This window comes from Peromyscus maniculatus, chromosome 20, assembly GCF_049852395.1.
Source record: "Peromyscus maniculatus bairdii isolate BWxNUB_F1_BW_parent chromosome 20, HU_Pman_BW_mat_3.1, whole genome shotgun sequence".
In the NCBI taxonomy this organism is placed as follows: Eukaryota; Metazoa; Chordata; class Mammalia; order Rodentia; family Cricetidae; genus Peromyscus; species Peromyscus maniculatus.
Genome location: NC_134871.1, coordinates 42,727,089 through 42,754,221, shown reverse-complemented (window position 1 = coordinate 42,754,221; position 27,133 = coordinate 42,727,089). Strand labels below are relative to the sequence as shown.

The window sequence follows — 27,133 nt, the reverse complement described above, 5'->3', positions numbered from 1 at the left end:
GGTCACCATCACCTGGCATATTCTGTCTCTTTTTACTGGACAATTTTCTCTCTTTCTCTTTTTCTATCTTTTCTTTTTCTTTTTTTTGTCAGTTGGTTTATTATTGTGTGTGTAAGGTGTGAAGATTTGAGTGTGGGCACACACACGTCTTGAAGCATGTTTGGAGATCAGAGGAGAGCTTCTGGGAGTCGGGTTTTTCCCTATCTGGGGATAGAACTCAGGGCATCAGGCCCAGTGGCAAGTGTCTTTACAAGCACAGCCATCTGGCTGGCTCTTTTCTTGTTTCTTTCCTTCATTCTTTGGCACCCTCATGTCCTCTTCAGACAAGGTCTAAGATGGCTCCACTGAGCTCCATCCCCAGGTTACTGAAGAATTTTCTAACAAGGCTTGTTATGGCCTGAATGGTTTCTCCCCAAATTCCTCTGTTGAGACTAATTCCCTATGTGACAGTTTAGGAGGTCTGGTCTTAGGAAGGTTGATGAGGTCAGGAGGACTCTGACCTTATTAGTGTGATTCATGTCCTTCAAAGAGGGAGGCCGGAGGGCTAGCTGAATGGATCTACCATGAAGACACAAGAAGTTAGCAGGCTGGAATCCAGAGAAGCTGGCCTATCAGTGCATTAGCTGCTGCGTGGCATAATAGCCAAGCGCTGGTAAACTATAAAGGACAGGTTTATTTGTCTTATGTACTGTGGAGGACAAAGTAAAGTGGCTCCATCTGGTGATGGTTCTGCTGGCCCAAGTGCCCCCTGTGGCACAGAGCTGCACACCAGACCGGGAGTGTGCTTGTTTCTGTGTCTGTTTGTCTGTCTGCTAGCCCTCTTCTTCCCGAGTGACCAGTATTTAATCCTAATCATACCAAGGATCTTAATCCTGATCATCTCCTAATGATCCACCTCTAGTTGCCAAGGTCAGATGACCTTTCCACCCCCCTCAGTACCTCATCACAAGGAGTAAACTTCCACATACGGGTCTTTGGGGGCACACTTCTTTTTTCTTGTGTACGGTATTAGTGTGGACAAAGAACTTAATATTACTTACTACAATGTATCAAACTTTCAAGGTCTTTCCCCAGAGAAAATAGCTGCACACATGTGTTTCTTCATAAAACACAATAAAAAAATGAGGATCTGTCTTTGTAGGTCCTAGTAATAAATCCTATCTTATTTAGGTATATTTTTATTTATGCATATTATAAATGATATTCTTATGCAGGATTGAGTTAAGACCCAGTAGTTCTTAAATAATGCTATCAAATTGCCATATAAATTCCACATGTAGCAAAGGTGAACAATCTTTGTAGTCAGGGCACACTTCAATCCTGGCAAGGGCCTCATGAAAATCTCACGTTGCTGGTGTCCTACCCTCATACTTCTAGCCTGCAGAACTGACCAGTAAACACCCCTGTTTAAGCCACCCAGCCTACCATCATGTTACAGAAAGCCTCAGTTAAAAGAAATAGGTGCCATCAAAGCCTCCACCCCCTCTAAGCATTCCGTTGGGACCTGGTGTGACCATGAGGGGGAGAGCGCTGTAAATAAATTAGGATGGTCCACTTTCGAGATAAAAAGTCCCATCGTGAGGTCAGAGCTTAATGACAGAGGCAGCTGGTGCCTGCTTGTCGGGACTTTCAGGTTGCTGCCCCTCCTCCCAAAGCAGAAGTTTAGCTCAGGGTGGAAAAAAATCACAGGCAGCCTGTGTACGTGACTAAGCCCACGCATCTGGAGGGCCCCTAAGTAACAGGATACCGGGGTGGGAAAAGCCAGAAAGAGAGTCTTTGTTGTGAGACATGAACATAAAAGAAGAAAGGATATAAGAAAGTAATGAGGAACAGGTGTGGTGTTGCATGCCTTTAATCCCAGCACTGGGAAGGCAGAGGTTAAGAGGAACTCTGTGAGTTCTACGCCAGCTTGGTCTCCATCGAAAACTCTGGCCACGTAGTGAGATTCTGTCTTTAAAACGAAAACAAAGGGTTGGGGATTTAGCTCAGTGGTAGAGCACTTGCCTAGCAAGCACAAGGCCCTGGGTTTGGTCCTCAGCTCCGACAAAAACAAAAAACAAAACAAACAAAAAACACAAGGAAACCTAGGTGACATCTGGTTAGGACTGTGCACCCCAGAATGCAGTCACTCAGTCAATGAGGAGCTGGAGGATGAATGTGTGTGATAGGGGAGATTGTTTTTGGTAATGAAGCTGTATCTGTCTGCTTTCCAGGTATGGCAAGACAGTGAGTAAAGTCTGGTTTTTGCTGCACTCTGTTTCTCCAAATCCAGCTTGAGTTTGGGCAAGGGCATTTTTTTTCTCATAGAACCGATTATTTTAGAAGTCTTTCCCAACTTTAGTCATCCATAAATGTCCCACAGGTAGTCTTTGTGTATCTTTGAATTTCCAGCCTTCGGAGGAGACACTAGGGAAATGTCACAGGTAGTAAAAGACAGCTCTGGGCCTGTCCTGGACACCCCAGTTTGGCGGCCTGAGGATGTGGGCACGCTTTTACTGTGCCAAGCTAATTCCTATCTACTATCCTTCTTCTGCTTGGTAAGGTGCTCCTACCCCCAAATAGGTGCCAGGGCGGTGAACTAATACAGTGGGCACATTTTAAACAGGGGGCTGATGCACAAAGATAAACACCATTCCCTATTGCCAGCTTCCCATCCTGCTTTCCAACTTGCTTATGTTATCTATTTATAGAGAATTAGAACAGAAAAGAACTAGGAAAGAGTCGGACATGCCCTGGATTGAAATCCTGAAATAGCACCAGCCACTTACATGTTCCTAGCCAAGGGGTGCATCTTTTCTGTACCCCAGTGCACAGCATAGCTCGGCTTTGAGGATCTGTGATAAGTAAGTGCTAAGCATGTGCCAGGAGCCAGAGCGCCACTGGCCGGAACAAGGATGAAGATGAGAGTATTATTAAAAGTGTGAATTATAAAATGAGTTATAAAACAGCACAGATACATAGCAGAGTAAATAAATGCTTGCTAGCTTTAAACAAGTGTTGGCTCAGACCACTTTTCCCTTGTGCTTGCTGAGTGGTCCACTCGGGTTCTCTACTGCTATTTTTTAATTGAAAAGAAATGCACGTGTATGGTAGAAAAACTTCAAACAGAACACTATAAACACACAAGCCCGGGCGTGAGAAAGCCCTGTTTTTTTCTTTTTCCTGGAGCCACTGTTATGTACCAATGCACATTCTTTTTTTTTTTTTTCCCCGAGGCAGGGTTTCTCTGTGTAGCTTTGCGCCTTTCCTGGAACTCACTTGGTAGCCCAGGCTGGCCTCGAACTCACAGAGGTCCTCCTGGGACCTCTGGGATTAAAAGCGTGCGCCACCACCGCCCGGCCAGTACTGATGCACATTCTAATCGCTAGTATCTTTTCTCCTTTTTATAAACTCATAGGGGCTTGCAACCCACGCTTCTTGGCAAGCTGGCTTCCAAGGGGCTCAGGAACTTTCAGGAGATGGATTTACTGCTGGGGCCCATGTCAGGAGCCTGATTTGACTGCAAAGGTAGCTAGTCTGAATCAGGCTTAAGCTTGACCTCATTCTTCAGAGAAAGCATCTCCTAGGCATTCTTACACCACACGTACCTACTTTTGCAACCTGTAAGGGGGTTTGTGGAGCGTGGTTGGGGCGTCAAGTCCCCTGAAGGCCACGTAGCCTGACTTAGTGGGGAATGCAAACCCAGCCCGGAGTTGGGGAACTGGCAGTTCCCACCATAGGCACCTCCCCTAGTATAAAGGCTTCGCGCCCTTCGCTCCTCCTCTGGCTCCTCCCATCTCCTTTCCCTTCCTGTTTCCTCCCCGGTCCTCCACTTTCTTCCCTAACTGCCAGTCCCTTTCTTCCAGTCCGAAGTCTTCCAGTCCCACCCTCTCCTCCTCTCTCTTGTCCCTCCTCTCTTCTTCCCGCCTCCTTCTCAGGCTCCAGGTCTCCTGGAAAACCCGGGGCAGATCTTCGGCCGGAACACGACTTGCGCATGCGCAGGAGCTGCGCCGGCTGGGTTGGTGGTTTGGAGGTTCCTGGCTGCTCCGTCCCGCTTCCCTCCAGGCCTCGGCTCCTGCTTGGGGCCGCTGAGCTGTGTAAGTGTCCCGCTGGGGTCCCGCGTTGGGGTTCCGGGCCGGAGGGGCTGGCTGAGGGATTAGCCCTGTTTGCACTTGCCCGGGTCCCCTGCCTGCTCAGGTCTCCTGCTTGCCGGGTCCACTGCTTGTTCAGGTCCCCTTGTGAGCCCAGATCCCCTGCCCAGCCGGGGACAGCCTGCTACCTGGTGGCCAGTCATCTGGCGCCCCGCCTGCACCTATGGTGCGGTGTGCGCACCTGAAGGATCTGCGTACACTTGTCCGGGATGGGCTGCACCTGCAGCCTCCAGGCGGGCCAGGCTGTCTTTGGCTCTCAGTCCCTCCTCTTTTCCGCTTTGGAGCCTGAACCTGGGCTGCACCGTGCGCCACGCCCCTCGCCCACAATGCTGCACTGGGAACCGGGTGCACCATCCCTAGCGGGCCCCGTCTAGCGGCCCAGTGCCTCAAACCCAGCCCGACTGGGCAGTTTCCCTGGAATGAAATCTTTGCTCTGTAAACTCCAGTTTGCCTCCAGTGACAGCTTGGGAGGAGAAAGTGTTTCGCTGCACCGGCCTTTGATCGTGCCTTTCTGTTGTAGCTTCGCTTCCTTGATACATTGTTAAGCAGAGCTTTCTGGTGTTAGGTCGGGTGACTGTGGCCTTTAACGGGGCTGCAATCAGGCTCCATTGAATTCCGGGAAAAGTATGAGGCCGACACACCCCCTTTAGAGACAGTGACTTTGCAGAGTGATGGAGTTACAGCTGTTTCCTTATCTGCCTTGTCTGTTATTACCAAACAGTAGCACCAGGTGCAGGACGTTGGAAACCTAGGAATATTCTCGAAGATTTCCTGATGAGGTTTGGTTTTCTTTTTTTAAATTGTTTTAGATGGTAGACTCGTGGGGGAGGGGAGGAGAAGATATTGTCAAGAAACTTAATCTTTAAAAAAAAAAAGTGGTGTTTGCCTGTAACCCTAGTGCTGGGGTAGGGGTTTGCCAGTTCAAGGCCAGCCTGGGCAACTTAGTGAGACCCAGGGTAAACAGAGCGAGGGAGTTAGGGCTCATCGGGAGAGAACTTTCCTAGCACGGGCAAGGTCTTGTGGGGGTTCTTAGCTCCACGTGCAGTCCGAAATTTTCACAGTTGCGTGACTATCACCATTCCAGAACATTTTTTTCAGTACTCAGAAAGAAAACCCTTACCTTTTAGAGAGTCACATCCTAGCCGCCGTGGACACACTTCCTTTGTTTATGGATTTGCAGCGTCTGGTCATTTCATGTTAGTGGAATCACCCATTGTCCACCTTTGGCTTCTTTTAGCCTACTGCTTTCCAGATTCATGTGTGTGTGTGTGTGTGTTGAGAGAGAGGAAAAAAGATAGAGAGAGGGGAGGGATAGTTAGTTGTTAGTAGGTACAGAGTTTCAGAGCTATAAGATGGAAAGTTCTGGAAATGGATGATGGTGACGGTGTACAGCAATGAATACTTTGCATGCTTTCAGAACTGTATGCTTAAAAATGGTATACCTTATGTTTATTTATTTGTTTGTTTTTGTTTTTTGAGACAGGGTTTCTCTGTGTAGCTTTGGTGCCTGTCCTGGATCTCGCTCTGTAGACCAGGTTGGCCTCGAACTCACAGAGATCCTCCTGGCTCTGCACCCCCCCCCAGTGCTGGGATTAAAGGCGTATGCCACTATCACTGCCGGACTATGTTTATGTATTTTTAAAAGATCTATTTATTTATTTTTGAGGAAGGGTCTCTTACACAGCCCTAGCTATCCTGGAACTTACTATGTAGATCTCTGCTGCCTCTGCCTCCTGAGTGCTGGGACTAAAGTGCGTGCGACCATGCTCAGCTCTTATTATTTGCTTGATCAACATAGTACATGTCCTGCTCCTCAGCTCTCCAGCTGAAGTGTATCAGCCTGTGCTTTCCAGGTTACAACTCTGTCACCAGTCAAATTCAGGACATGTTTGTCAGCGTGTGTGTGTGTGTGTGTGTGTGTGTGTGTGTGTGTGTGTGTGTGAATGTGTGTGAATTGCACCTAACTGCAGTGCCCTTAGAGGCTGGGGGAGGGCGATAAATCAGCTGGAGCTGGGTTTACAGGTAGTTGTAAGCAGCCCATATGGATGCTGGGGACTGAACTCTGGAACCCCAGACAGATGGTATGTACTCTTACTGCTAAGCCATCTCTCCAGCTCCTTTGCTGTTCTTTATTTTTTATGAATCTTCCTTTGAGATGGGGGAGGGGTCTTACTGTGCAGCTCTGGCTGGCTTGGAACTCACAGAGATCTGCCCTCCTAAGTGGCTGAAATTTAAAACACTTTTTTTTAAAGAGAAGATATGACTGTGTGGTCCAGGCTGACCAGGGACTCACGATCTGACCCTGGCCTCTTGAATGCCAGGATGGTGGGCATGAGCCACCATGTGTGGGTCATTTTTGTCCGTCTGCACAAAGACCACATCCTCACTAGCAGTTCTACCTGGTCCTGCTTTCCTGAGGAATAAATACATAGCCATTCTGTGGTGATGGATCAGGAGTCTTAGCTACCCTTGCTCATTAATTAGCTTGTTTCACTGTCAGAATCTGTGGCGGAATTCTAACCAGAAGTGTATTGAGGTCACATCCTAAACTGAGGGGTCTGACAGAGTTAGGATAGTGGTACTCCTGTCCATGAAGAGATTCCTATTTCTTCAAATCTGGACACTGGGAAAGTTCACTAATACTGGCGTATTTGGTCCATGGTTAGTTTCAACTTCTGCTTCTCACAGAAGAGACAAGTAGCCTTGTGGGGTACTGTGTGAAATCACTACGGCCACTCAGGGTGGTAACCAGGGTTGCCCCTGGGGCTTAACGGGGGTAGCCCTGGTGTGTGAAACCGAAGTCTCTGCCCACGCGGCTAATGGGGTCAGTGAGATTTCCGCATGGCAGAGACGCCTGTCATAGCCACTTTTCCCTTTGGACAGGCCCTCAGGATGAGTGTCCCCGACTACATGCAGTGTGCAGAGGACCACCAGACCCTCCTGGTGGTCGTACAGGCCGTGGGCATCGTGTCCGAGGAGAACTTCTTCAGGATCTACAAGCGGATCTGCTCCGTGAGCCAGCTCAGTGTGCGCGACTCGCAGCGGGCGCTCTTCATCCGCTACCGACACCACTACCCACCCGAGAACAATGAGTGGGGCGACTTCCAGACGCACCGCAAGGTGGTGGGCCTCATCACCATCACCGATTGCTTCTCTGCCAAGGACTGGCCACAGACCTTCGAGAAGTTCCACGTGCAGAAGGAGATCTACGGCTCCACGCTCTATGACTCCCGCCTCTTCGTGTTCGGGCTGCAGGGTGACGTGGCTGAGCAGCCGCGCCCCGACGTAGCCTTCTACCCCAACTACGACAACTGTGAGTCAGTGGAGAAGCGCATCGAAGACTTCATCGAGTCTCTTTTCATTGTTCTGGAGTCCAAGCGCCTGGACAGAGCCACGGACAAGTCCGGGGACAAGATCCCGCTTCTCTGTGTCCCCTTCGAGAAAAAGGACTTTGTGGGACTGGACACGGATAGTAGGTAAGTTTATGTAGGAATGGTTGACCTAGAAGCCCAGGGCTTGGTGCCTCCTCCTTACATAGGAAGCAAAAGGGATGTAAGAGCTTGGCCGCAGCAAGGACAGCTAAAATGTGGGCCATCGGCCACTAAATAGGAGGAGTCCCTTAGGAGTCAGCACAGACCCAGTTCCTGGGTGTCACGAGTCCCCTGGTGGGACTCCTGCAGTCATCACTGCCTGTGGCTTCTGAGCACGAGGAGCCAGGCTATAGTGAGCTGGGGTGAGCACATACTGAAAAAAGAACATAAAAATAGATCATGAATATTTTTTTTTGCATTGATAAATGTTAGGTTAAAAAAACGAAGTTAACATTCATTTCAAACTGTTTTATTTTTGAGACGGGGCTCATGTAGCCCAGGTTGGCCTCAAACTCTTTATGTCTAGGTCTGAGAGTGACCTAGAACTTCTGTTTCTCCTGCCTTCGTCTCCCAAGTGCTGGCAGCATTATAGACGAGCACCACCATATCTCACCTGTCTTAATGCTATGTTGGAAATCTCAGTACCAGGGTTTGCCATGTGCCAGAGAAGCATTTGACCTACTGAGCCACATCTATACCCCTGTTTTTACTTTTTTTTAAAAAAAAGATTTATTTATTTATTATGTACACAGAAGAGGGTGCCAGATCTCATTACATATGGTTGTGAGCCACCATGTGGGTGCTGGGAATTGAACCCGGGTCCTCTGGAAGAGCAGTCAGTGCTCTTAACCTCTGAGCCATCTCTCCAGCCCTATTTCTACTTTTTTTTTTTGACTTATTTATTTATTATGTATACAGTATTCTGTCTGCACATATCCCTGCAGGCCAGAAGAGGGCGCCAGATCTCATTACAGATGGTTGTGAGCCACCATGTGGTTGCTGGGGATTGAACTCAGGACCTTTGGAAGAAGAAGCAGTGCTCTTAACCTCTGAGCCATCTCTCCAGCCCCCTATTTCTACTTTTTAACTGGTGGTAACTAAAGCAGAGCATGGTGGGTCACACCTGTAATCCCAGCCCTCAGGTGGCTGAGGCAGGCGCATCTCTGAGTTTGAGGCCAGCCTGGTCTACAGAGTGAGTTCCAGGACAGCCAGGGCTACACAGAGAAACCCTGTCTTAAAACACAACACAACACAACACAACACAACACAACACAACACAACACAACACAAAACAAAACACAAACTGTGTGGCAACCAGACACTTGAATTAGCCTCACTGGTGGATGCTTCATCTGTTAGTACTGCTCTAGAGCACAGATGAGATTCTGAAGGGTTGGGCCCTAGAGTGCAGTCTAGGTCTCTGACTCCCAGGCCAGGCACTCTCCAGGTGTAGTCATACCAGGTCATTTCCTCATCCCGGAGCTGCAGGCGACCAGAAACACCACCCAGGTGCCCCTGAAGAGCCATCTGTATACACTGAAGTGTCTACATGCTCTGCATTCCAAGATGGAGCAGGACGGAGTCTGTAGGCTTTGTCCCTCGCCCTGTTCCCTGCACTTCCCTTGGATCACAATTACAGACTTAACTCTTCAGGCCGTTCCTTACGCTCTTAGTGCATGTCACTATCTTGCCACTGTGACTGCTAGCAGAAGAGGCGAGATGCAAGCCCTTTTGATAGAGAGAGCTCAGGGCGGCTGCGTCACCCAAAGGCTTGATGGCCCCAGGCAGGAGCCCAAAGCATTGAACTCTGTCCTGCTTCATCATAGAGAATTCAGGTCACGATCCCCGGGGAGGCTCAAATGGCGTCATGTGCCTGCTGTAGAGTGGGTGTCACCAAGTAGTGTGCTTCTGGAATTATCTAGAGTCACACAGCAACTTTTGGCTTGGTGCTGAGTTGACAAGAAAATACCACGGAATCAGCATAGGCCAAGGGCAGCCTTAGGGGTTGGATGCCAAGAGCGGCCCTGTCACACAGTCTGTGATGTTTAGCCGAGGTCTGGGTGGAATCTTCGTGTCTCACCTGAACTGATGCTTTTGGAGTATCTCAGGCCCGTTCTCCTTCACCTTTGCAGCAGGCCTGTAATTTCGTGGCCTGGCTTCCCGGGAGGAAGGATTAGAAAGATTAGCCAGCAGCTACTGAGTCAGAGCTGATGTCCCCGCTAAGCCCACTCCAAAGCCTTTACTTTGGACCTTGAGGGAGGTAACCATGCTGGGGGAAATGGCAGTCCAGCCGATTCAGCGGTTCTTATCCCAACACTGTAGTCTCAGTTTCCTGAGACGATCTGGAGTCAGGACAGAGCCACACACTTGCCCGCTCCTCCTGATGAAATGACACAGGGGCCTGGAGCTTGAGGGGAGATGTCTGGACGCACGCCCAGTGTTGGTTTGACGCGGCCACAATACGCTGATTGTACCCACACAGCCAACCCTGGGTGTGCATGGTCGTGAGTCCACACTCACACAGGCCCCACTCCTTAGAGCCATCCGGGGGTCTTGGACATGTAGTGTGTAGCTCTCGGAGTTATTTTGGTTCTTGTACGTTTCTAATTTTGCTTGTCCCTCTTTCTTTTCTTTCCTTTCTTTTTTTTTTTTTCTACCGTACCGCCCTGTGAGTATGTTGTTGGGTCTGAAAAGGTAGGCTGTGAACACACCACTGTGAAAGTGGCTAGTTTCCCCATGTGCTGTTCCCATTGCCGCCATTGCTTAAAAACAAAACAAAACAAAACCAAAACAACCAACACCGCTGCCTAGATCCCTGTGTGTTCCGAGCAGCCCTTTAATTGTTCATTTCTTTCTTTTAGAGTTTTAGCTTCCTCAGCACCTAACCCATTGGTGTTTGATGTTTGTCCAAATACTTGCTCCAGAGACCTCTGTGGTCTTTAGTATTGGTGACAAATGAGCCTTTACTAACTCCCGTTTTTTTGTTTTGAGGATGTGAGATGCCAGTTCATTTGGGTGGCTGCAGCGGTTTCCATGGGGGGATGTTTTAACGTGGGACACCGAGAGTGCAGCCCTGCTTGACCCCAGGCTTGGAAGCGAGTGAGGCCGCATGCGGTGGGTGGCTGCGGCTGTGGGATGTGCATGGTGGTGGTGGCCGCAGGTCAGACATGTGGGGAGCAGAGCTGCTGTGGGGAGCTGCCTGCCTTCTCTATTTGCTTTTCCCTGAGGGGCCCCTTCTCTATTCCTTTTTTTTTTTCCCAGCAGCTTCTCCCCAGAGAGGGTAGAGGCCATTTTAAGTGGACAGCAGTCCCTCTCTTTAAGAGGGCTCAAAGGTGACCTTTCTAAGGCCAGGAAGCAGTGACCTTCCAGATAGCTAGTTCATTGAGTCTTAAGCACGTGAGGACTGGTGTTACTGACTACTATTCTCTCTCTGCCTGCAGAGCTCTGCCCAGGCCCTCCCAGCCAGACTTTCCTCCCTGATATAGGCAGGAAAGCCCACTCCACGCCAGGGGAGGCTGATGGCATGCCACTCATCTGTGTCACAGATCTAGACCTCTCAGCATCTGAAGTCAGCCTTCCAGGCTGATCTTTGGCTGACCTAGACCCCACCGGCCCCATCCTTGGTTCCCCTCACTGTATGGCAAGGGTCTTATTCTGTATGCTGCTGCTACCATACACGGCCCCTGAGTCTCCATTTACTGTTCTGGCCAGGTGCAAACACTTTCATTTTGCATTTGCTTTGTCTCCATGGAGATAGACTGGACTCGTTGAGAGATTCCCTCCCCTTTAGGGTTGGGGCCGAAAGGAAATTATCGTCAGTAGTACAGAGAGTTGGGGTGATGCTGCAGGGAAAAAAACAGGGGTCCTCCTACGGTTGCAGGGCCTTTCTGTCACTCACTAGGTCCTGAATTCATTCATGTGACAATAGCTTGTCCTGGGCTTGTCACCTGCTCACTTAGCAGCTTGTCACAGGGACCATGAGACCATGGGGGAACCATGAATCGGTGTCCTGGCCTGTCCTCTGGGCATCCTACGTGAGGGACCAGGGCCCTTCTAAGTGCCCCTTGCAGGAGACACTAACTTCTTTAGTGAGGACCCCCTAGAGATAGTGTGGGGCACAGCTCTGGGCACTTGCTGTGTGTCGGGCCAGGTCCTGGGGACACACCAGGGCATGCTTCAGGGACAGAGGGAGGCTCCAATAGAATATGCGTGGTTCTGCCTGGAACATCTTGGGGTGCTGTACCCGGGTAGCCAGGTGCTGGAGGAGGGTGGCAGGTGCACATGGGCAGTCAAGAGGAGATGCTCCAAACAGCTGGGGTTGAATTGGTAGTCAGAGGAGGTGAGATGTACCAGCATTGAGTCTGTGTCTAGAACCTTAGAAATAGATAAGCTGATTTGGGGAGCCCTTTGGAAGCTGGGAATGGGGAGAGCGCCAATAACAGGGTATAAGGAATATGGACTCTTGGGGGCAGCTGACATGTGCCCGAAAGGTGTTATATATATGGAGGGCTGTCCGTCCAGATTGTGGAAAGCCTCCTGTAGCCAGGTCTGAGTAACTTGGGCTCTGGCAGTGGATTGTAGGAGGGAGCTTGTGTGGAACGAGTTGGGTGGCAGTGGTGGCCAAGAGACAGGTGAGGCCATCCTTAAGGGAAGGGCCCCTTGCAGGAGCAGGATGGGATTTCCAGCTAATGTCCTGTCCTTCCTGTGAACTCAAATGGAAGGTTGGATAGGGGTCTAAGGGGATGGGGAGGGGAGACAGTGCTTTACTCCTAAGTGTGAGCTACTGTGTTGCCTCGGTAGTCACAGGCTCAGTGCTCTCTGGGGGAAGAGGAGGAGAGGGGGAGAAGCCCGCGCAGCCAGCTTTCAGTCAACAGCTAGCGACCGAACCCGCGTACCTCAGATCAGCCACGGCATCCGAGGTGGGGTCGGCAGGCATGTTTTTGCAGCATTCTCAGAGAGTTTAGTTGGTGATGTAGCAGGATGAAGGCTCAGGCTGGTCAGACCTTCTCTCTTCTGAATCTGCTCTGTGATGCTAGAATCTAAAGCCGGCCAGTTTTGGAGCCTTAAAAAAAAAAAAACAGAAAACAAAAACAACATCTCCCCACCTCAGTGCCCACGCTCTGTCACGAGCTCAGCATTCCTTGGTGGTTCAGTGGCACCAAAAACCTTTACCCTCAGAGAGACGGGTCATTCTGGCAAGGACATGGCTTAGATAATGCTCATGTACAACTAGACATGCCACTTTGACACTTTCCTTTCTTGGTGGTACCAGGGATGGACCCCAGGGCTTCCCCCATGTACCATATGCTAAACGTGTGCTCTCTGCCACCAAACTACAGCGCCAGTCCTGCAGAGTAGTTCAAAATAAAGATTTGTTTATTTTTATGAGTTTTATGTCTGTGTACCATGTGTGTACAGTGCCTTTGGAGGGAGGAGACGGTGTTAGATCCCCTGGAGCTGGAGTTACAGACAGCTGTGTGCTACCCTATGGATGCTGGGAACTGAATGCAGGTTATCTGACAAAATGGCAAGTACTGAGCCACCTCCGGCCCCCAGAGTGATTTTTTTCCCCTCACTTAGGTGGTGAGGCTAGGCTTGGGGCAGTCTTTTGAGCTGAATATTCTCAGCTGCCATTCCAGTCCAGAATGGTAGGAGGCTGGAGGGCCTGCGCATGAGGGCGTAGAGTAGCTAGCTGGTGGTGGACTCCCCCCATCTCGGGATCTGTGTTGGGGATCCTTGGGGAGGAGGTTGAGGCATGAAAGTAACATGTAAGGTTGTGCCGGGAGTGGTGGCCCCTTGGGGGAAGGCCAGGAAGACTAGTCTGGAGACCTTGGGGTGACCGTGGCTGTGTCTGTGTCTCCTGGGGATGGAAGAGGAGCCCAATGCAGTCTTGCTTGTTAGCAAGGCCATCCTGGTACAGTCCTGTGGCCAGGGAGTAAGGTAGCCAAAGCTGATGTGTCCCCTCTGCATGTCTACACAGACATGTCTTCTGATAGTATTGGGTGCAGAGAAGCTGAATCCCAGCGTGGTCAGAGAGCCAGGGCAGCCCGGTAGAGTTGGGCTGGCCAGGGCTTCCCTTCCTGTTGGGATCTGCCTGTCCCTCTGATCTAGTCAGGACCTTCCCCACCCCTGTAGTCGCTCATACCCGAAAAGAATTGCTTCCGCTTAATACAGCTGCGGTTTGCTTTTTAAAAGAATCACACAGTTGAGGCTGTTTAATATTCAAAGGGTTTAGCAGTGTTTTCTGAGGGCAGGCAAGCTCCGGGTCGTGCATCGTTCCACAGCACGACCTCACCAGTGCTTAAGGAGCCCCAACCTGAAGCCCCTGCTCAAGCTTGCTCTGAAATTATGAAGACAAGGGTCCCGTTCGCTAAAGCCAGATAGCCGGCTGATGATGTAGCCCATCTCTTTTTATGGAATAATCTTAGGGCTGAAGTTAAAAGTGGGGAGGGGTCACTGATTTCCTAAAAAGCTGAGACATACGCCCTGTGATGTTGTTGAAACTGGAGCTATCTGAGAAGACGGCTCCGACTGTAACAGTGTCTTGAATAGGTAGCAAGGGTCTTGCTTCGGACTTTTTTTAAAAACCATGCGGCAGCACAGCTTTGAGGCCAGGACCCCTGCAGCTCACATGACTGGCAATGGCCGCTGCTGGCTTCCAACCTTAGAGCCTAACACCGCCTTTCTCAGCATTCGTTAGTGGTAGAAACTTGCGTAATGCTCGGCCCTGTGCTGGGGGAGGGGGAGAGAGGGGGAGGGGGGGGACGGTAATAACGAGGCGTTTCCCTGGAATTTTATCTTTTAGACATTACAAGAAGCGGTGCCAAGGACGCATGCGGAAGCACGTGGGGGACCTGTGCCTCCAGGCTGGGATGCTGCAGGACGCCCTGGTACACTACCACATGTCCGTGGAGCTCCTGCGCTCGGTGAATGACTTCCTGTGGCTAGGGGGTAAGGCAGTCTGACCAGAGGAGTCGATAAGTGGATGTGTCCACCGGTATTTGAATGTGACCAAAGAAAGGTGGAGGGGGGAAGCCGGCAGTGCCTGCTGATTGCTTTGTGGGGGCCGTTTCCCATGACCTATCTGCTGCTCATTCTGCATCTGCCTCGCCCTGCATCCTCTGAAGGAGGCATGTACTTTCTTCAGCCTGTATTCTTGGCCTCTGTTTTGGTTGCCAATGCCTACGCCCTCACCTCTTCACGCCAGTGCACAGTCTTCCTGCTCACATTAGGGATTATGAAGATGCAGCCCCCAGGGAGAGCATGGGGTGTGCAGTGTGTGTACAGGGACACCTTAAGAAAGAGATTGGGGCCGGAGAGATGGCTCAGTGGTTAAGAGCACTGGCTGTTCTTCCAAAGGTCCTGAGTTCAATTCCCAGCAACCACATGGTGTGGCTCACAACCATCTGTAATGAGATCTGGTGCCCTCTTCTGGCTTGCAGGCAAAACATGCAGGCAGAATACTGTATACATAATAAATACATCTTTAAAAAAAAAGAAAGAGATTGGTCACCGAGGGGGCGGCGGCGGTGGTGCCCCCCCTCCGCCCTCACCCCTACCCCATTAAGTAAACGAGTGTAACCAGCCATCCAAAAAGAACCCTAAAAATGAAGGTCCCGTGTATAAATGAGAAAATGAAGTTTCCCCTGAGTGCGCAGGCCATCGGTCACACCCTGAGCCTGGTCAGCCTCTCCTGTTGCCCTCTCGGACATGGCCTGCAAAAGACAAGTGGTCTCTGTGTGCTTCAAAACTAGTGATTTCCCCCCCGCCTTTTTTTTCTCTGACACAGGTTATCTCTAGCCTGTAACTCACTATGCGGACCAGGCCGGCTTTGAACTTACAGAGACACCGGCCTCCCCCGCCCCACCTCTTCCTCTGCCTCCCCAGTTCTGGGATAAAGGCATGTAGCACCATGCCCGGCTAACGAACTTTAACTGTAAACTTGGTTTTTGGGAAATGGGCATTTTTTTTTCCAACTGAGAACGACTGTTTGAGTCATCCTTAGCCCCTCCAGGGTGGCTTTTCTAACCCTCCTTTTACTTCTTCTCTTCGCCACCCAGCTGCCCTGGAAGGGCTGTGCTCGGCTTCCGTCATTTACCACTATCCCGGAGGAACCGGCGGCAAGACGGGGGCTCGGAGGCTCCAAGGCAGCTCGCTTCCCTCAGAAGCAGCCAACAGACACCGGCCAGGTGAGCCTGCCTCTCTCCAGCCTGCACCCACGCCAGTCTCTGAGGAGAGGTGTAGCCTGCTGCGCTGTCTTTTCCTTTCCATTAGGTCTCACGAATGTTTGTAGGTCGGGGGAGTCGGTGCGTTCTGAGGTCTCAGAAAATGTTTTCTTCTGGCTTATCAGTCCTGCTGGTACAGGGAGGGGTTCACGTACCGATGACTGCCGATTTCTAAACTCCTGCTGGAATTCCCCGGGCAGAACCAACTTGGATACCTGTGCGATGGGTAACACTGGTCCCTGGAGTCAGCTGATGCTGGGGCCAGGGTATTTCTGGTTTCATTGAAATTTTCCTTGTGAGCTAAGCTTGGCTTCCCGATGTCTGGTTCCAGTGGAGAGTGAAAGACTTCTCCGGCTGAGGAGACCCACAGATGAGCTTTTTGACCCTTAGTGCATTACTGGTCACATTGCAGCAGTTAGGCAGATGAAGATTGCCCTAACTCAAGGCCAAAGCCAAAGCCGCTAGGTGCTTTTTGGTTTTTAGAAATTTTTAGAAAACATCCACAAAGAGTAAACCACATTTCCCCCTAAATGGGGACAAAGTAGTGTCATTGCAAAACACAGCTGTCACTCGAAAGGAGACAGTTTATTCTGAACCAGATATAAGTGATTCTGGTCGAGGAACCTAGATTTCAGCTTGTCTGCAGTGACATTTTCCGCGGTGGACGCGGTTATAGTCACAGAACCAAAGACAGCCACAAACAAGTACACTCATCAACTCCATTGATAGGGACATCAGTGAGGCGGGTTACAGCAGAGCAGGGACATCTCTGCTCTGGGTCTCGGTTGCTAGCTGATGACCTTCATAGCTTCTGGGTCAGTGGAAGGTAGGGATCGGCTAAGTTAATCTCTCACAAGGCTTTTAACCTGATAGTCACAAGAATGTTATCTCAGAGGTGCTAAAGACAGCTCAGGATAACTTCGGCTCCTGGTCTATCACAATCAAACTCTGTAGTCATGGAAGTAGTCGTTCAGTCAGCCTGCAGACTCTCAAACAGAGGCATGGCTTTCTCAGGAAACTTCGGTCCCCGGTCGTTAACACGTTGGAAGGGGAGCCATATCAGTTCTCTCAGCACCCATTGTAGAGCATGCCGAAGCTGCTGAGTGAACTGGGTTCTGCAGGGGACCTGTTAGATGAAGGCACATAGTTCTTGAGGTCCCCAGCGTGCTTGTCTGCCAGAAGCCCCTGGTGGCACCTCCATTATCAAAGAGGAAAGGGAACAGGTTGAGAGGGGATGCTGAGAATGGGAGAAATCTGCCTTCTGGGCTTTGATCTCCCCCAGATGCACGGCTGGGTGCTGGGTGTTGTCGCGGGCCCTGCTGTGAGACCTCAGCCTTCAGAGTTTCACTCTTAGCCAGCTCCCAGCTCCCACGTGCTCATGTCTCCAACACAGCCAGCAAAAAGCAACTTCTGGTCTCTCTTTAGAGGCTTTTTTTTTTTTTAAGGTTTTTCAGTGTGCTGACTGCCCCCTGATGTGATTGCAGAGACTAGAAGTTCTTAGGGTAACATTTCATCTTTTTTTTTTTGCCTTGCTGGGTGTGGGCAGAAGCAACTTAAACAACCGAAGGACTGCTCCAGGTCTCAGGAGAAATGTCTTTATTTAGCCTCACTGTGTGTGAGAATGTTGGAACTTTTCACTGTTGAAGACAGCCGGAAGGCCAGGAGGTCGGAGACACCGACCGATGCACAGGCAGTGGCTTTCTGTGCATCCGCAGGCTGGATCTGGGGGACAGATGTCTCCTTTCAGATTCTGATCTCCAGACCGGTTGGTGGGTAGCGGCAGCCTTGCCTTGCTGCAGAGAGGTGAGCATTTACCGAAGACAAGTTAAGCTGTTACCGCCCTCCCTTGTGGCTCCTGAGTCTTCAGCCACAGAAGAGCAGAAATCTAAATGTTACATGTGACTGGGACCAAGTTGTGTAATCTCAAGGGACTGAGACAGGAGGATCACCATGAGTCTAAGGCCTGCTTGAACTACCTATTGAGTTCCAGGCCAACCTAGGCTACAGAGTAAGATCTTGTTTCAAAGATATTGAAAGGCAGGGGTGTGTGTGGCTCAGTGGGTAGAGGCACTGGCCACCGAGCCCGAAGACCTGAGTTTGATCCATGCGACTTACATATTACGTGGTAGAAGGAGAGAACTGACTTTCACAAGTTGTCTTTGGACCTTTCTCTCTCTCTCTCTCTCTCTCTCTCTCTCTCTCTCTCTCTCTCTCTCTCTCTCTCTCTCTCTCTCTCGGGCTGGGGAGATGACTTAGTGGGTAAGAACATGTGCTTTTCAAACATGAGAAACTCAGCACTGGGTGGCAGAGATGAGCTCTCTTTTTTTTCCACTTGCTGTGATAATATACTCTGTCAAAAGCGACTTAGGGGAGATGGCTGCTTCTCTTTTTTAAATATTTTTGATTTGTGAGTATGTGTGCATCCTAGGCACATGTTGGAGAGTATCTCTGGAGGTTTGAAGAGAGCATTGGATCCCTTAGAGCTATAGTTAGTAAGGCACCAGAAGTGGGTGCTGGGAATTGAACTCAAGTCCTCTGCAAGAGCAGCAGCAGCTCTTAACCTCTTGAGCAACTCACAACCATTTCTCCAGGCCCCTCAGTTGTTTTTGGAGAGAAATGCAAAGACTGGGAGAAAGTTTTCCAGCTGACTGTTACAAGGACCAGTTTCCTGCATCTCAGCTTCCCTAGCAGATGCACAGCCCCTTCCTGTTATACTGTCCTCTGTGAGCCGGTCTCTTTTGTCTGACATGTCATACAGTTTAGTTTAGTGGCTAAACAGCGCCACCTTTCACCGAAGCCGACTAATGCCTTTAGAAGCTGAACAGGTCTGTGAGCTCTGGATCATAATTTCTAAAAAAGCATCATGCAAACCCTAGGAGGATTCTTGCAGGGTGTTCCATAGGTGTTGCTGTTGCACTTATTATTATTATTATTATTATTATTATTATTATTTTTGATCTTTCTCACTTGGACAGGCTCCTTGAACATGACTTCTTCATTTCATGCTTCAGACTGGTCCCCGGTATATATCTGGAAAAAACTTTCTGGTTCCATATTATTTTTGTCTTGTCAGCTCCGTCTGAAGGTTTCAGGCATGCTGTCAGAGCAGCAGCAGAACTGGACTTTCCCTCCAGCATTAGGAACCAGTTAGCCATGACGTCACAGCTCTGCAGCCCACCCCAAGTTTCCCTCTCCACTCCTGTGACCCTCTAGGGTCAGGAAGATCTTGGCTTCCGGTTCAGCTGAGGTGGTTGTATGAGGTGCTATGCTCAGCTATATGCATTAGGTGTGTTATTGAAATTGTAGGTCATAGCCTGTTTCCCTAGTTGGGTCTGGCCACCCACCCTCAATAAGCCAATTAAAAAGAGCCAAATTAAAAGTGGGAAGCAGGAAAAGGAGATTTATTCCATGTGGCCAAATTGGGAAGAGGATTGAGAGTCTTGCTATGTAGCCTAGGCTGGCCATGAACTTGGTTCTGTTCCATTCCTCCCACCATTTCAGAGATTATAGGCATGCACTATAACATTGGGTGTTATAACCATCATTTTATAACGTTTGATGATCTCTAAGGAATTAGAGTAGGAAGAAATAGTGTTATGAGGCAAGACCCAATTAAGAAGTAGGAGAAGAGCCAGGGCCTGGTGCACAGGTTTATAATCTGTGGATTTATAATCTTAGTTAGTGGGGAGGCTGAGGCAGGAGGATGGTAAGTTCAAACTTCAAGGCCTGCCTGGTAATTGAGCAAAGACTCAGTCTCATATAAAATTAAGAAGTTGGAGGTGGATCTTGTTTGAGAGGTCCATACCTGTGCTCTCAAGGGCGTCTTAACCTTCTTCCTGAGTGTCTCTCTTTCTCTTAACCCTTGTACTGAAAAACGTCTTCTAGCTGGGCATGATGGTACATGCTTTGTATCCCAGCACCTGGGAGGCAGAGGCAGGTGGATTTCTGTGAGTTAGGCCAGATTGCTCTATAGAGCAAGTTCCAGGCCAGCCAGGGCTCCATAGAGACCCTGTCTCAAAAAAAAAAATCTCGTAACAAATTCCAATTCTGCTTTTTAAAAAGAGGAGTTGGGGATCTAACTCGGCGGTAGAGTACTTTTCCAGCCCACGTGAAACCTGGGCTCAGCCTGCACCACACACACATGCCCGTTGAGGGTCCAGGGAGGCTGAGCACTAGCAGGGTTAGTGTTAAGGATGCTGCAGTGTTATCTGACCTAAAGCTGAAGAGGCGCTTCCTGTTTTGCTTGATGTTTTTGAGACAGTCTCACTGTGTAGCCCAGGCTGGCCTAGAACTTCAGATCCTCCCGCTTCAGCCTCCCTGGTGAACATACACATACAGACATGTACATATGCAGATATGGCACACATACACACCTCCTACAACATTACTGAAAAAAAAAATAAAAACCATGAATAAGGGACTGTAGAGGTAACTTGGTTACCAAAGTGTGTGCCACTCAAGCATGAAGACCTGACATTTTTTGTTGTTGTTTTTGTTTTGAGGTGGGGTGTTTTGTTTTGAGGTGGAGTTTCTCTATGTATCCCTGACTGTCCTGGGACTCTGTAGACCAGGTTAGCCTTAAACTCAAGAGATCTGCCTGTCTCTGCCTCCCAAGTGCTGGGATAAAAGGTGTGTGCCACCACCACCACCCCGTTGAGGACCTGACTTCTACCTTCAGAACCAATGTAAAAAGAGCTGGGTATGGTGGTGTGTACTGGAATCTCAATGCAGGGGAGGCAAAGACAGGTGAATTCTTGGGTCGGCCAAGCATAACTGGCAAGCCCTAGGCAGTTAACAGACGCTGTCTCAGAAAAGAAAACAACACAAAATTTGGGGGATGTCTTCAGAGGCATGGCACACAGGGTTGACCTCTGGTCTCTCTCTCTCTCTCTTGTGTATGTGTACACACACACACATACACACACACACACACACGTGCATGCACATGCGTGCACACACACTCACACACACAAAAGATTGCTATATTATACAGCATACATAGCTCTCAACTGGCACTGTGATCCCAGAGCTTGTTCTTTACACAGACAATTGAACAAATGACCTGCCGAGCAAGAACATAGGCTGTTGGGACCTACCTTTTTGAATCTTATTAAACTGTTTAAAAATGACAGCAGCTAATGATGAGCATGAGTCTTGAGCCTGGAGCTCATGGGGTGTGCTTTGCTGTGATGGGGAATTACCTTTTGCAGAGAAGGCTGCCTGGGCCTCACTGACATTAGCAGATGAGGAAGGTTTTCCCAGCTTCTTGAGAAGAGCAGAGCTAATTGTTTCATGTGTAAGCTCCCTTTCCTCCTCTTCATCCCTTAAAAAAAGAATTATTTCTCTCTCTCTCTCTCTCTCTCTCTCTCTCTCTCTCTCTCTCTCTCTCTCTGTGTGTGTGTGTGTGTATGTGTGTGTGCATATGTACCACGTGTATGAAAGTGCTCACAGAGGCCAGGAGAGAGCATCAGATCCCCTCCAGCTGGAGTTACAGGCAGGTGTAAGCTGCACAGTATGAGTGCCTAGATCTGAATTTGGGTCCTCCGCAAGAGCAATACTCCTAACTGCTGAGCTATCTTTCCAGACTCCACCAGCCACTTTGAGACAGAGTCACTCATTCGGGCCTCAAGCTTACTATGTGGCCAAGGATGATCTTGACCTGCTGATCCCTTCTTCTGAGTACTGGAATTAGTGGCATGTGCCAACATGTCCTGTTCACCTGGTGCTGGGGATTGAACCCAGGGCTTGGGCATACTAGGCAAATATTCCACTCACTGAACTACAACTTCAGCATAAACCACCTCTAAACATTGCAAATCCTTAACTTTGATGAGAGTCCTGTAATTCACAATTCATTTTTCCTCTGTGTGTGTGTGTGTGTTTGTGTGTGTGTGTGTGTGTGTGTGTGTGTGTGTGTGTGTGTGTGAGAGAGAGAGAGAGAGAGAGAGAGAGAGAGAGAGAGAGAGAGAGAGAGAGAGAGAGAGATTAATTGACAGATTGATCTGGGGGGACTATTATTATATTACTATACTTCCTTTTGAGACCTTTGGTGCCTCAGTCTGGAGCGCTCATAGTAATTGCAAAGAAAAAAAAAAGATTCCTTTTGTTACTGAGTTATTGGTGAAACGAGGGTTTCTGAAACTCATTTAAGGAGAGTGATGAGCCTGAGTTTAGCAAGCAGCAGGAAGGGAAGAGGTAAGGGGGCTCTTTCCTGTTTGTTCCAGACACAATTAACAGCAGATTTTCTGTTCTCCTCACGGACGCAAAAGAGCACCGTGCCGCCATGCTGTTTGCTGCTCACAGTTGCCGGAGCGGCAGATGCGAGCGTCCCAGGCTTCTCAGGGTATATGCAAACTGTAAAATGTGTTCTACCAGCTGTCTTTAAACGTGGTTTTGTTTTCCAAATAAAAGACCGTAATCTGTTCTTTCTTCCAGGGGCGCAAGAAGTTCTCATTGACCCAGGTACATGATCTCCCTGCCTAGTGTCCTTTGGTTATCATTATTTTGTTCAAGTGCTTGTTTTCATGGTGTTGTGAATGAATGGTTCCGGCTTCTGGATTGTGATCTTTGGAACATTCTGATTTAAGTAACTTTAAATCAGAACTGTGACAAACCTATGATTGTTTGGTCCTTGTTTGATGGGGCACCCCGCTGCTTCATGTGTCTGGTGAAGAGGAGCAATTTCCCCCTAGCATGGTGGAGTGAATGATTGGAGAATCGTGCCTTGAATTCTCTGAATGCACCGAGCATGCCTATGCTGTTGATTTGGAATCCTTTCATGGTAATAATGACTTTGCTCTGAGTCTACGGCCTGCGCTCCTTTCCACAGTGATTGGAATTTCCTATTACTTTTTTTCATAGACTATTACTATTACTGTTGTTGTTGGCGAACAGGTCTTGCTATGTAGCCCAGGCTGGCCTTGAATTAGTGACAATCCTCCTGCTTCAGCCTCCTAACGTGTGAGCCACCAAGCCTGAATGTATATGTGATCTTAAGAAATCTTGCTTTTTTTTTGGTGATAGCGGTTGGGTCTTTCTCTTCTTGGTTTCTGTAATTAATCCAGCAGAAACTTGTTTAGTTACAGTGCTTAAGTATTTTGTGATGAGTTCAATTTTTTTTTGGCTTAATTAGAACCAATGGCCGAGTAGGTAATAGTGCAGCAGCAGATGCTTCCCTCAAAGAACACAAACCAGGCTTCCCACTTAAGCCGGCTGCTTTCATCTCGCGTCTAGATTGGAAGTGGAGTCACCTCAGGTCTGCACACTTGTACCGTCTGATTCAAGGCCTTGTCTCCACACTGCTAAGTTTCTCAGTAGGGCTTGTGGAGAGCGTCGAGGACCCAGATGCTAGCAATTTTTTTGTTTGCTTTCCAAAGAGAAATCGACACCAGGGCAGAGCTTCCTGTGACAGGAGCCAGTGACTTTCTGTACTTGGTGAAAGCTAGGTTGACAAGCCAGGCCTGGTGGTATACACCTGCAGTTAGCACTCAGGAGGCTGAGGCAGGAGCCAGCTTCTGCTATGTATCAACACCCTGTCTCAAAAACAAAAACACATCTCTCAAAAACAAACAAGCAAACAAACAAAAACCCTGGGGACTGGAGAGATGGCTCAGTGGTTAAGAGTACTTCCCGCTTTTGCAGAGAAACTGAATTTGGTTCCCTGCAACTGTGTTGCATGGCTAACAGATGCCTGTAACTCCAGCTCCAGGGAATCTGAAACCCTCTTCTGGAATCTGCTGGCATCTGCACGCACACATGCACACACCCACACAACAAACACACACGTATGCATGTAATTGAAACAAGACAAGCAAACTCAAAAATGAAATTAGTGTTGAATGCTTTGATATTATTGAGCCGAAACTGGTTAGTGGGGCCTGATATGAAATACTGAATTTCATTGTACCAGGCATAATTGTGGGAAAAGTAGATGGGGACATATTAAAATGACTTCTGCAAGTCAAACTTTTGTTGAGGTAGGGAAGAATGTGTCTGTCATTTGTGAAAACATTGAGAATAAGGTTCTGCGACTGAGTTTGCAGAGCTTGGAGCAGATACAGACTGGAATATGGCTGTGGGGGGTGAGCAAGTAACTCTTCACATTTCATTTAGGACCACGTCAGAGTCTGAGGTCGGTAAAGCCACCAACAGAGGATGCGGCTGCCAGTCAGCCCTGGAAGTGTGGAGGGCATTTTTGCATCCACCCTAAGTGAGGATAGCATGGACTTGACTCACCAAGGGAGACAGGCAGGGAGCTGAGGCTCTTCCTACACTCAGCCCTTACCTCACCAGGCCCCAGCGCACAGCCTGCACCTTCACGTCTCTGGTAGGAGCTGTGAGACCAGATAGAGCCTGGCCGTGTTTTACTTGGCCCTCGTTTGTAGCACAGACTCTGGCAGCTCATGGGGTAGTGCTCTCGGTAGAGGGGGGTCACTGACAGTACCCCTGAGACCTCCTCAGAGGCGATACCGTTGTCCAGACCCACAGAAAAAGCCTCTTTCACAGAGCCATCAGAAAGTCCGCCACTTGCATGTACGTTTGACCATCACGTGGAAAGAGGTTTGGCTTCCCCAGAGGAAGCTAGGTGGGCATCTCTGCGTGCTTGCTTTGGCTCTGGGTGCTTGTTTCACTGCTAATTAAGAACAGAGGGCCTTCCCCGTCACGTGCAGCAGACAGATTTCTGGGCTTTTGCTCTATCCTTTAAATGCAACGATTCCTTTCTCCATCCCCTTTCTTGCTCTGAACATGGTGTGCGCACGTCCAACCAGCACCTCCTTCAAGCCAAAGTGTTTTGGCTAATTTCATTCCGCTCTCTTGCTTTTCCCACTTTGGTGCCGAGGTTAGCATCTTCTTCCAATGACAAAAACTAACAATTTGCACTCGGTTGAGAATGCTGTTTAATTTTTAAAAGCAGCTTCAAAAGCGAGTCTACAACCAAGCACAGCAGGCCATGGTAGGACTTTCATCTCCCCAGCAAGAAACTCCACACCCTCTGTGGTCCCAGCTGCCATTCCTGTTTGTTTCCCCATCCTCCCCTGGGCTCCTGCAGTGGCAATTGACTTTCTCACTCCAGGCTGGCCGACGACGACTGTGTCCATCTCACATTTCATAAACTGCAGTCTTTCGGAACCGGCTTCTTGAACGTCATGTTTCTAAGGCCCATCCTTGGAGCCCCGCGCAGGACTTCACATCACATCAGCATGTCACCCTGGCCTGTCAACATGCCACGTTTTGTTTCTCTAGCCTGTCAGCTCACGCACCCTTGCATGAATGGACTCTTTGACTCCCAGGAGCAGTGTTATAGGAATTTTTGTGTGTACCTGTTTTAAATTCTCTTAACGTGTACAGAATCGTCTGCAAACCATGGGACAGGCCCAGCAGCCACGCCTGCGAGCTTGCCCCTCTGTGTCTGTCCCAGCGGCTGTCACCTTTCTGACTCCTGGTGGGTGTGCAGTGGTGCCGCGCTGCACTGCGGTTAGCACGCCGCGTGCCGGAGTTTCTCTTACAGTTAGTGAGTACCTTTGCAAAGTACACCCGTCACCGGCGTGTTTGCTCTGAGAAAGGGCTGCTCTCATCTGCCTGTTAATTACTGAGTTGCCACAGTTCTTTTGATGTTCTAGGTACGAGTACATGTCAGAGATGTGGTTAGCCAAATCCTGGACTGGCGCAGCACTGTTTCGTCTTGCAGCGGCTGAGTGAGAACAAGGGGTTCCGAAAGGCCAGGCCTCACCCCAGCCTTGCCAGGGCTGTCTGTTGGTAGCCACACGGGGGGTAGATCACGTGGTGCAGTGCCTGTGATCGGCTGACATCTGCTTGGAGGATGGTAGAGGCTTCCCAAAGCCCACACTGAGGCTTTTTAACCTGTTTGAGAAGCGTCTTTAATACATACGATGGGCACAGAGCAGAGAAGTTTCATTAACTAGATCTGACAAGAGAAAGACTCTTAATTTCTTGGCTCAGTTAAGATTTTCTGTCTGGGTTAAAGTATGTAGCACCCTATGGTAAACAGAGGCATGTCTGGGGGGCCACTGTTGGGGGGATCTGCCATCACACTTGTGTTTGCATTATTTCTTTCTGTCTGTTTCTCTGAGCAGTTTGCAGATTTTCAAGCGGTATACCTTTAGAATTTTATTTAAAAGCCATCCCTGGGTCTAGGGCAGTTTGACCAAGTTTTTCCTGGCTGACATGTGGAACTCCAGTCTCTGAAGAAAAGATTCCATGTTGTTCTATTGAGTTTATGTCAGCACGGGGATTTGCAGGCCTTTCCTCTCCACACTGTTGGTAGGGTTGGCTGTCAAATGCGGTCTTTCTTTGTTCCTGAGTTAGAGCCTTGGAAAAGCTTTGCTTAGTATGTGAAACTTCCCATGATGTGCCCATGTTTTCAGTTGATGAGAGCTTAGCTACATGCTTATTGAGGGTTTATCTCAATTATCTCAAGAGTTATATGTGTGTTCTTAAACATGACTTATTGTCAAAATCACATCCATTGTAGAGCTTTAAAGGATAACAAAATTACTTGTAAGCAAAAATAGACACATTTAAAAATTACTTCTTACCCACTTACATTTTTTTTTTCTTTGAGGCTGTATTTGTTTTGGGTCCCTTGAATTTCCATGTGAATTTTAGGGATAGTCAATTGGTGAAAAGAATCTGGCTGGGATTTTAATAGTGATTATTCTGAGTCTGTAGACCAACATGGGGTGCCTTACTTAACAGTCAGCTAAAGAATATGACATCTAGCTGGGTGATGGTGGCGCACGCCTTTAATCCCAGTACTGGAGAGGCAGAGGCAGGCAGATCTCTGAGTTTGAGGCTAGCCTGGTCTACAGAGTGAGTTCCAGGACAGCCAGGGCTACACAGAGAAACCCTGTCTCAAAAAACAAAACAAAACAAACAAAAAAGACTGTTATATCTTCTGGGGCTGGAGAGATGGTTTAGCAATTAGGAGCACATACCACTCTTGGGGAAGCCCTGAGTTTTGTTTCTATACCTATATCATCAGGTGATTTATAATTGCCTGTAACTCCAGCTCCAGGAAAAATCCACTGCCCTCTATTGGGCTCTATGGGTACTGCATTCAATGTACATCTCCATACACAGGCACATAACATATACATGTACATATATATCTGCATATACATAAGAAAAACAAAGAGGAATATTAAATTTTCTGATCTATGGACATGGAATATCTTTCTACCTATTTTTTCTTTGTTATTTTTTCCCCTGAAATATTGGGGATTAAGGTTCATATACATGTTAGGCAAGTGGTATTTTCTGGCTATCTCTTTAATTTTTTCAACTCTGGTTGGAATTTTCAGAGTGTACATACATATATATATATATGTATATGCTTGCAATTTTTTGGTTGAATTTAAAAAGATTTACTGTTGTTTAGGTGTATGTG

The 27,133-nt window shown here is 48.7% G+C and overlaps 1 protein-coding gene across 4 annotated transcripts in view; it reads left to right on the top strand.

The window, feature by feature from the left end:
- Positions 1 to 3,938: 3,938 nt before the first annotated feature.
- Trappc9 (trafficking protein particle complex subunit 9) overlaps positions 3,939 to 27,133 on the top strand; it is a 489,946-nt gene continuing 466,751 nt past the window's right edge. The window contains exons 1-6 of one of the 4 annotated variants that reach the window (XM_076556022.1): positions 3,939 to 4,076; positions 7,014 to 7,606; positions 10,175 to 10,195; positions 14,307 to 14,452; positions 15,562 to 15,690; positions 22,162 to 22,188. In XM_076556022.1, coding sequence (XP_076412137.1) covers positions 7,023 to 7,606; positions 10,175 to 10,195; positions 14,307 to 14,452; positions 15,562 to 15,690; positions 22,162 to 22,188 — 907 coding nt within the window. In that variant the 5' untranslated portion in view covers positions 3,939 to 4,076; positions 7,014 to 7,022. The remainder of the gene's footprint in view (positions 4,077 to 7,013; positions 7,607 to 10,174; positions 10,196 to 14,306; positions 14,453 to 15,561; positions 15,691 to 22,161; positions 22,189 to 27,133) is intronic. The other 3 variants (XM_076556023.1, XM_076556024.1, XM_076556025.1) reach the window with 3 other exon arrangements.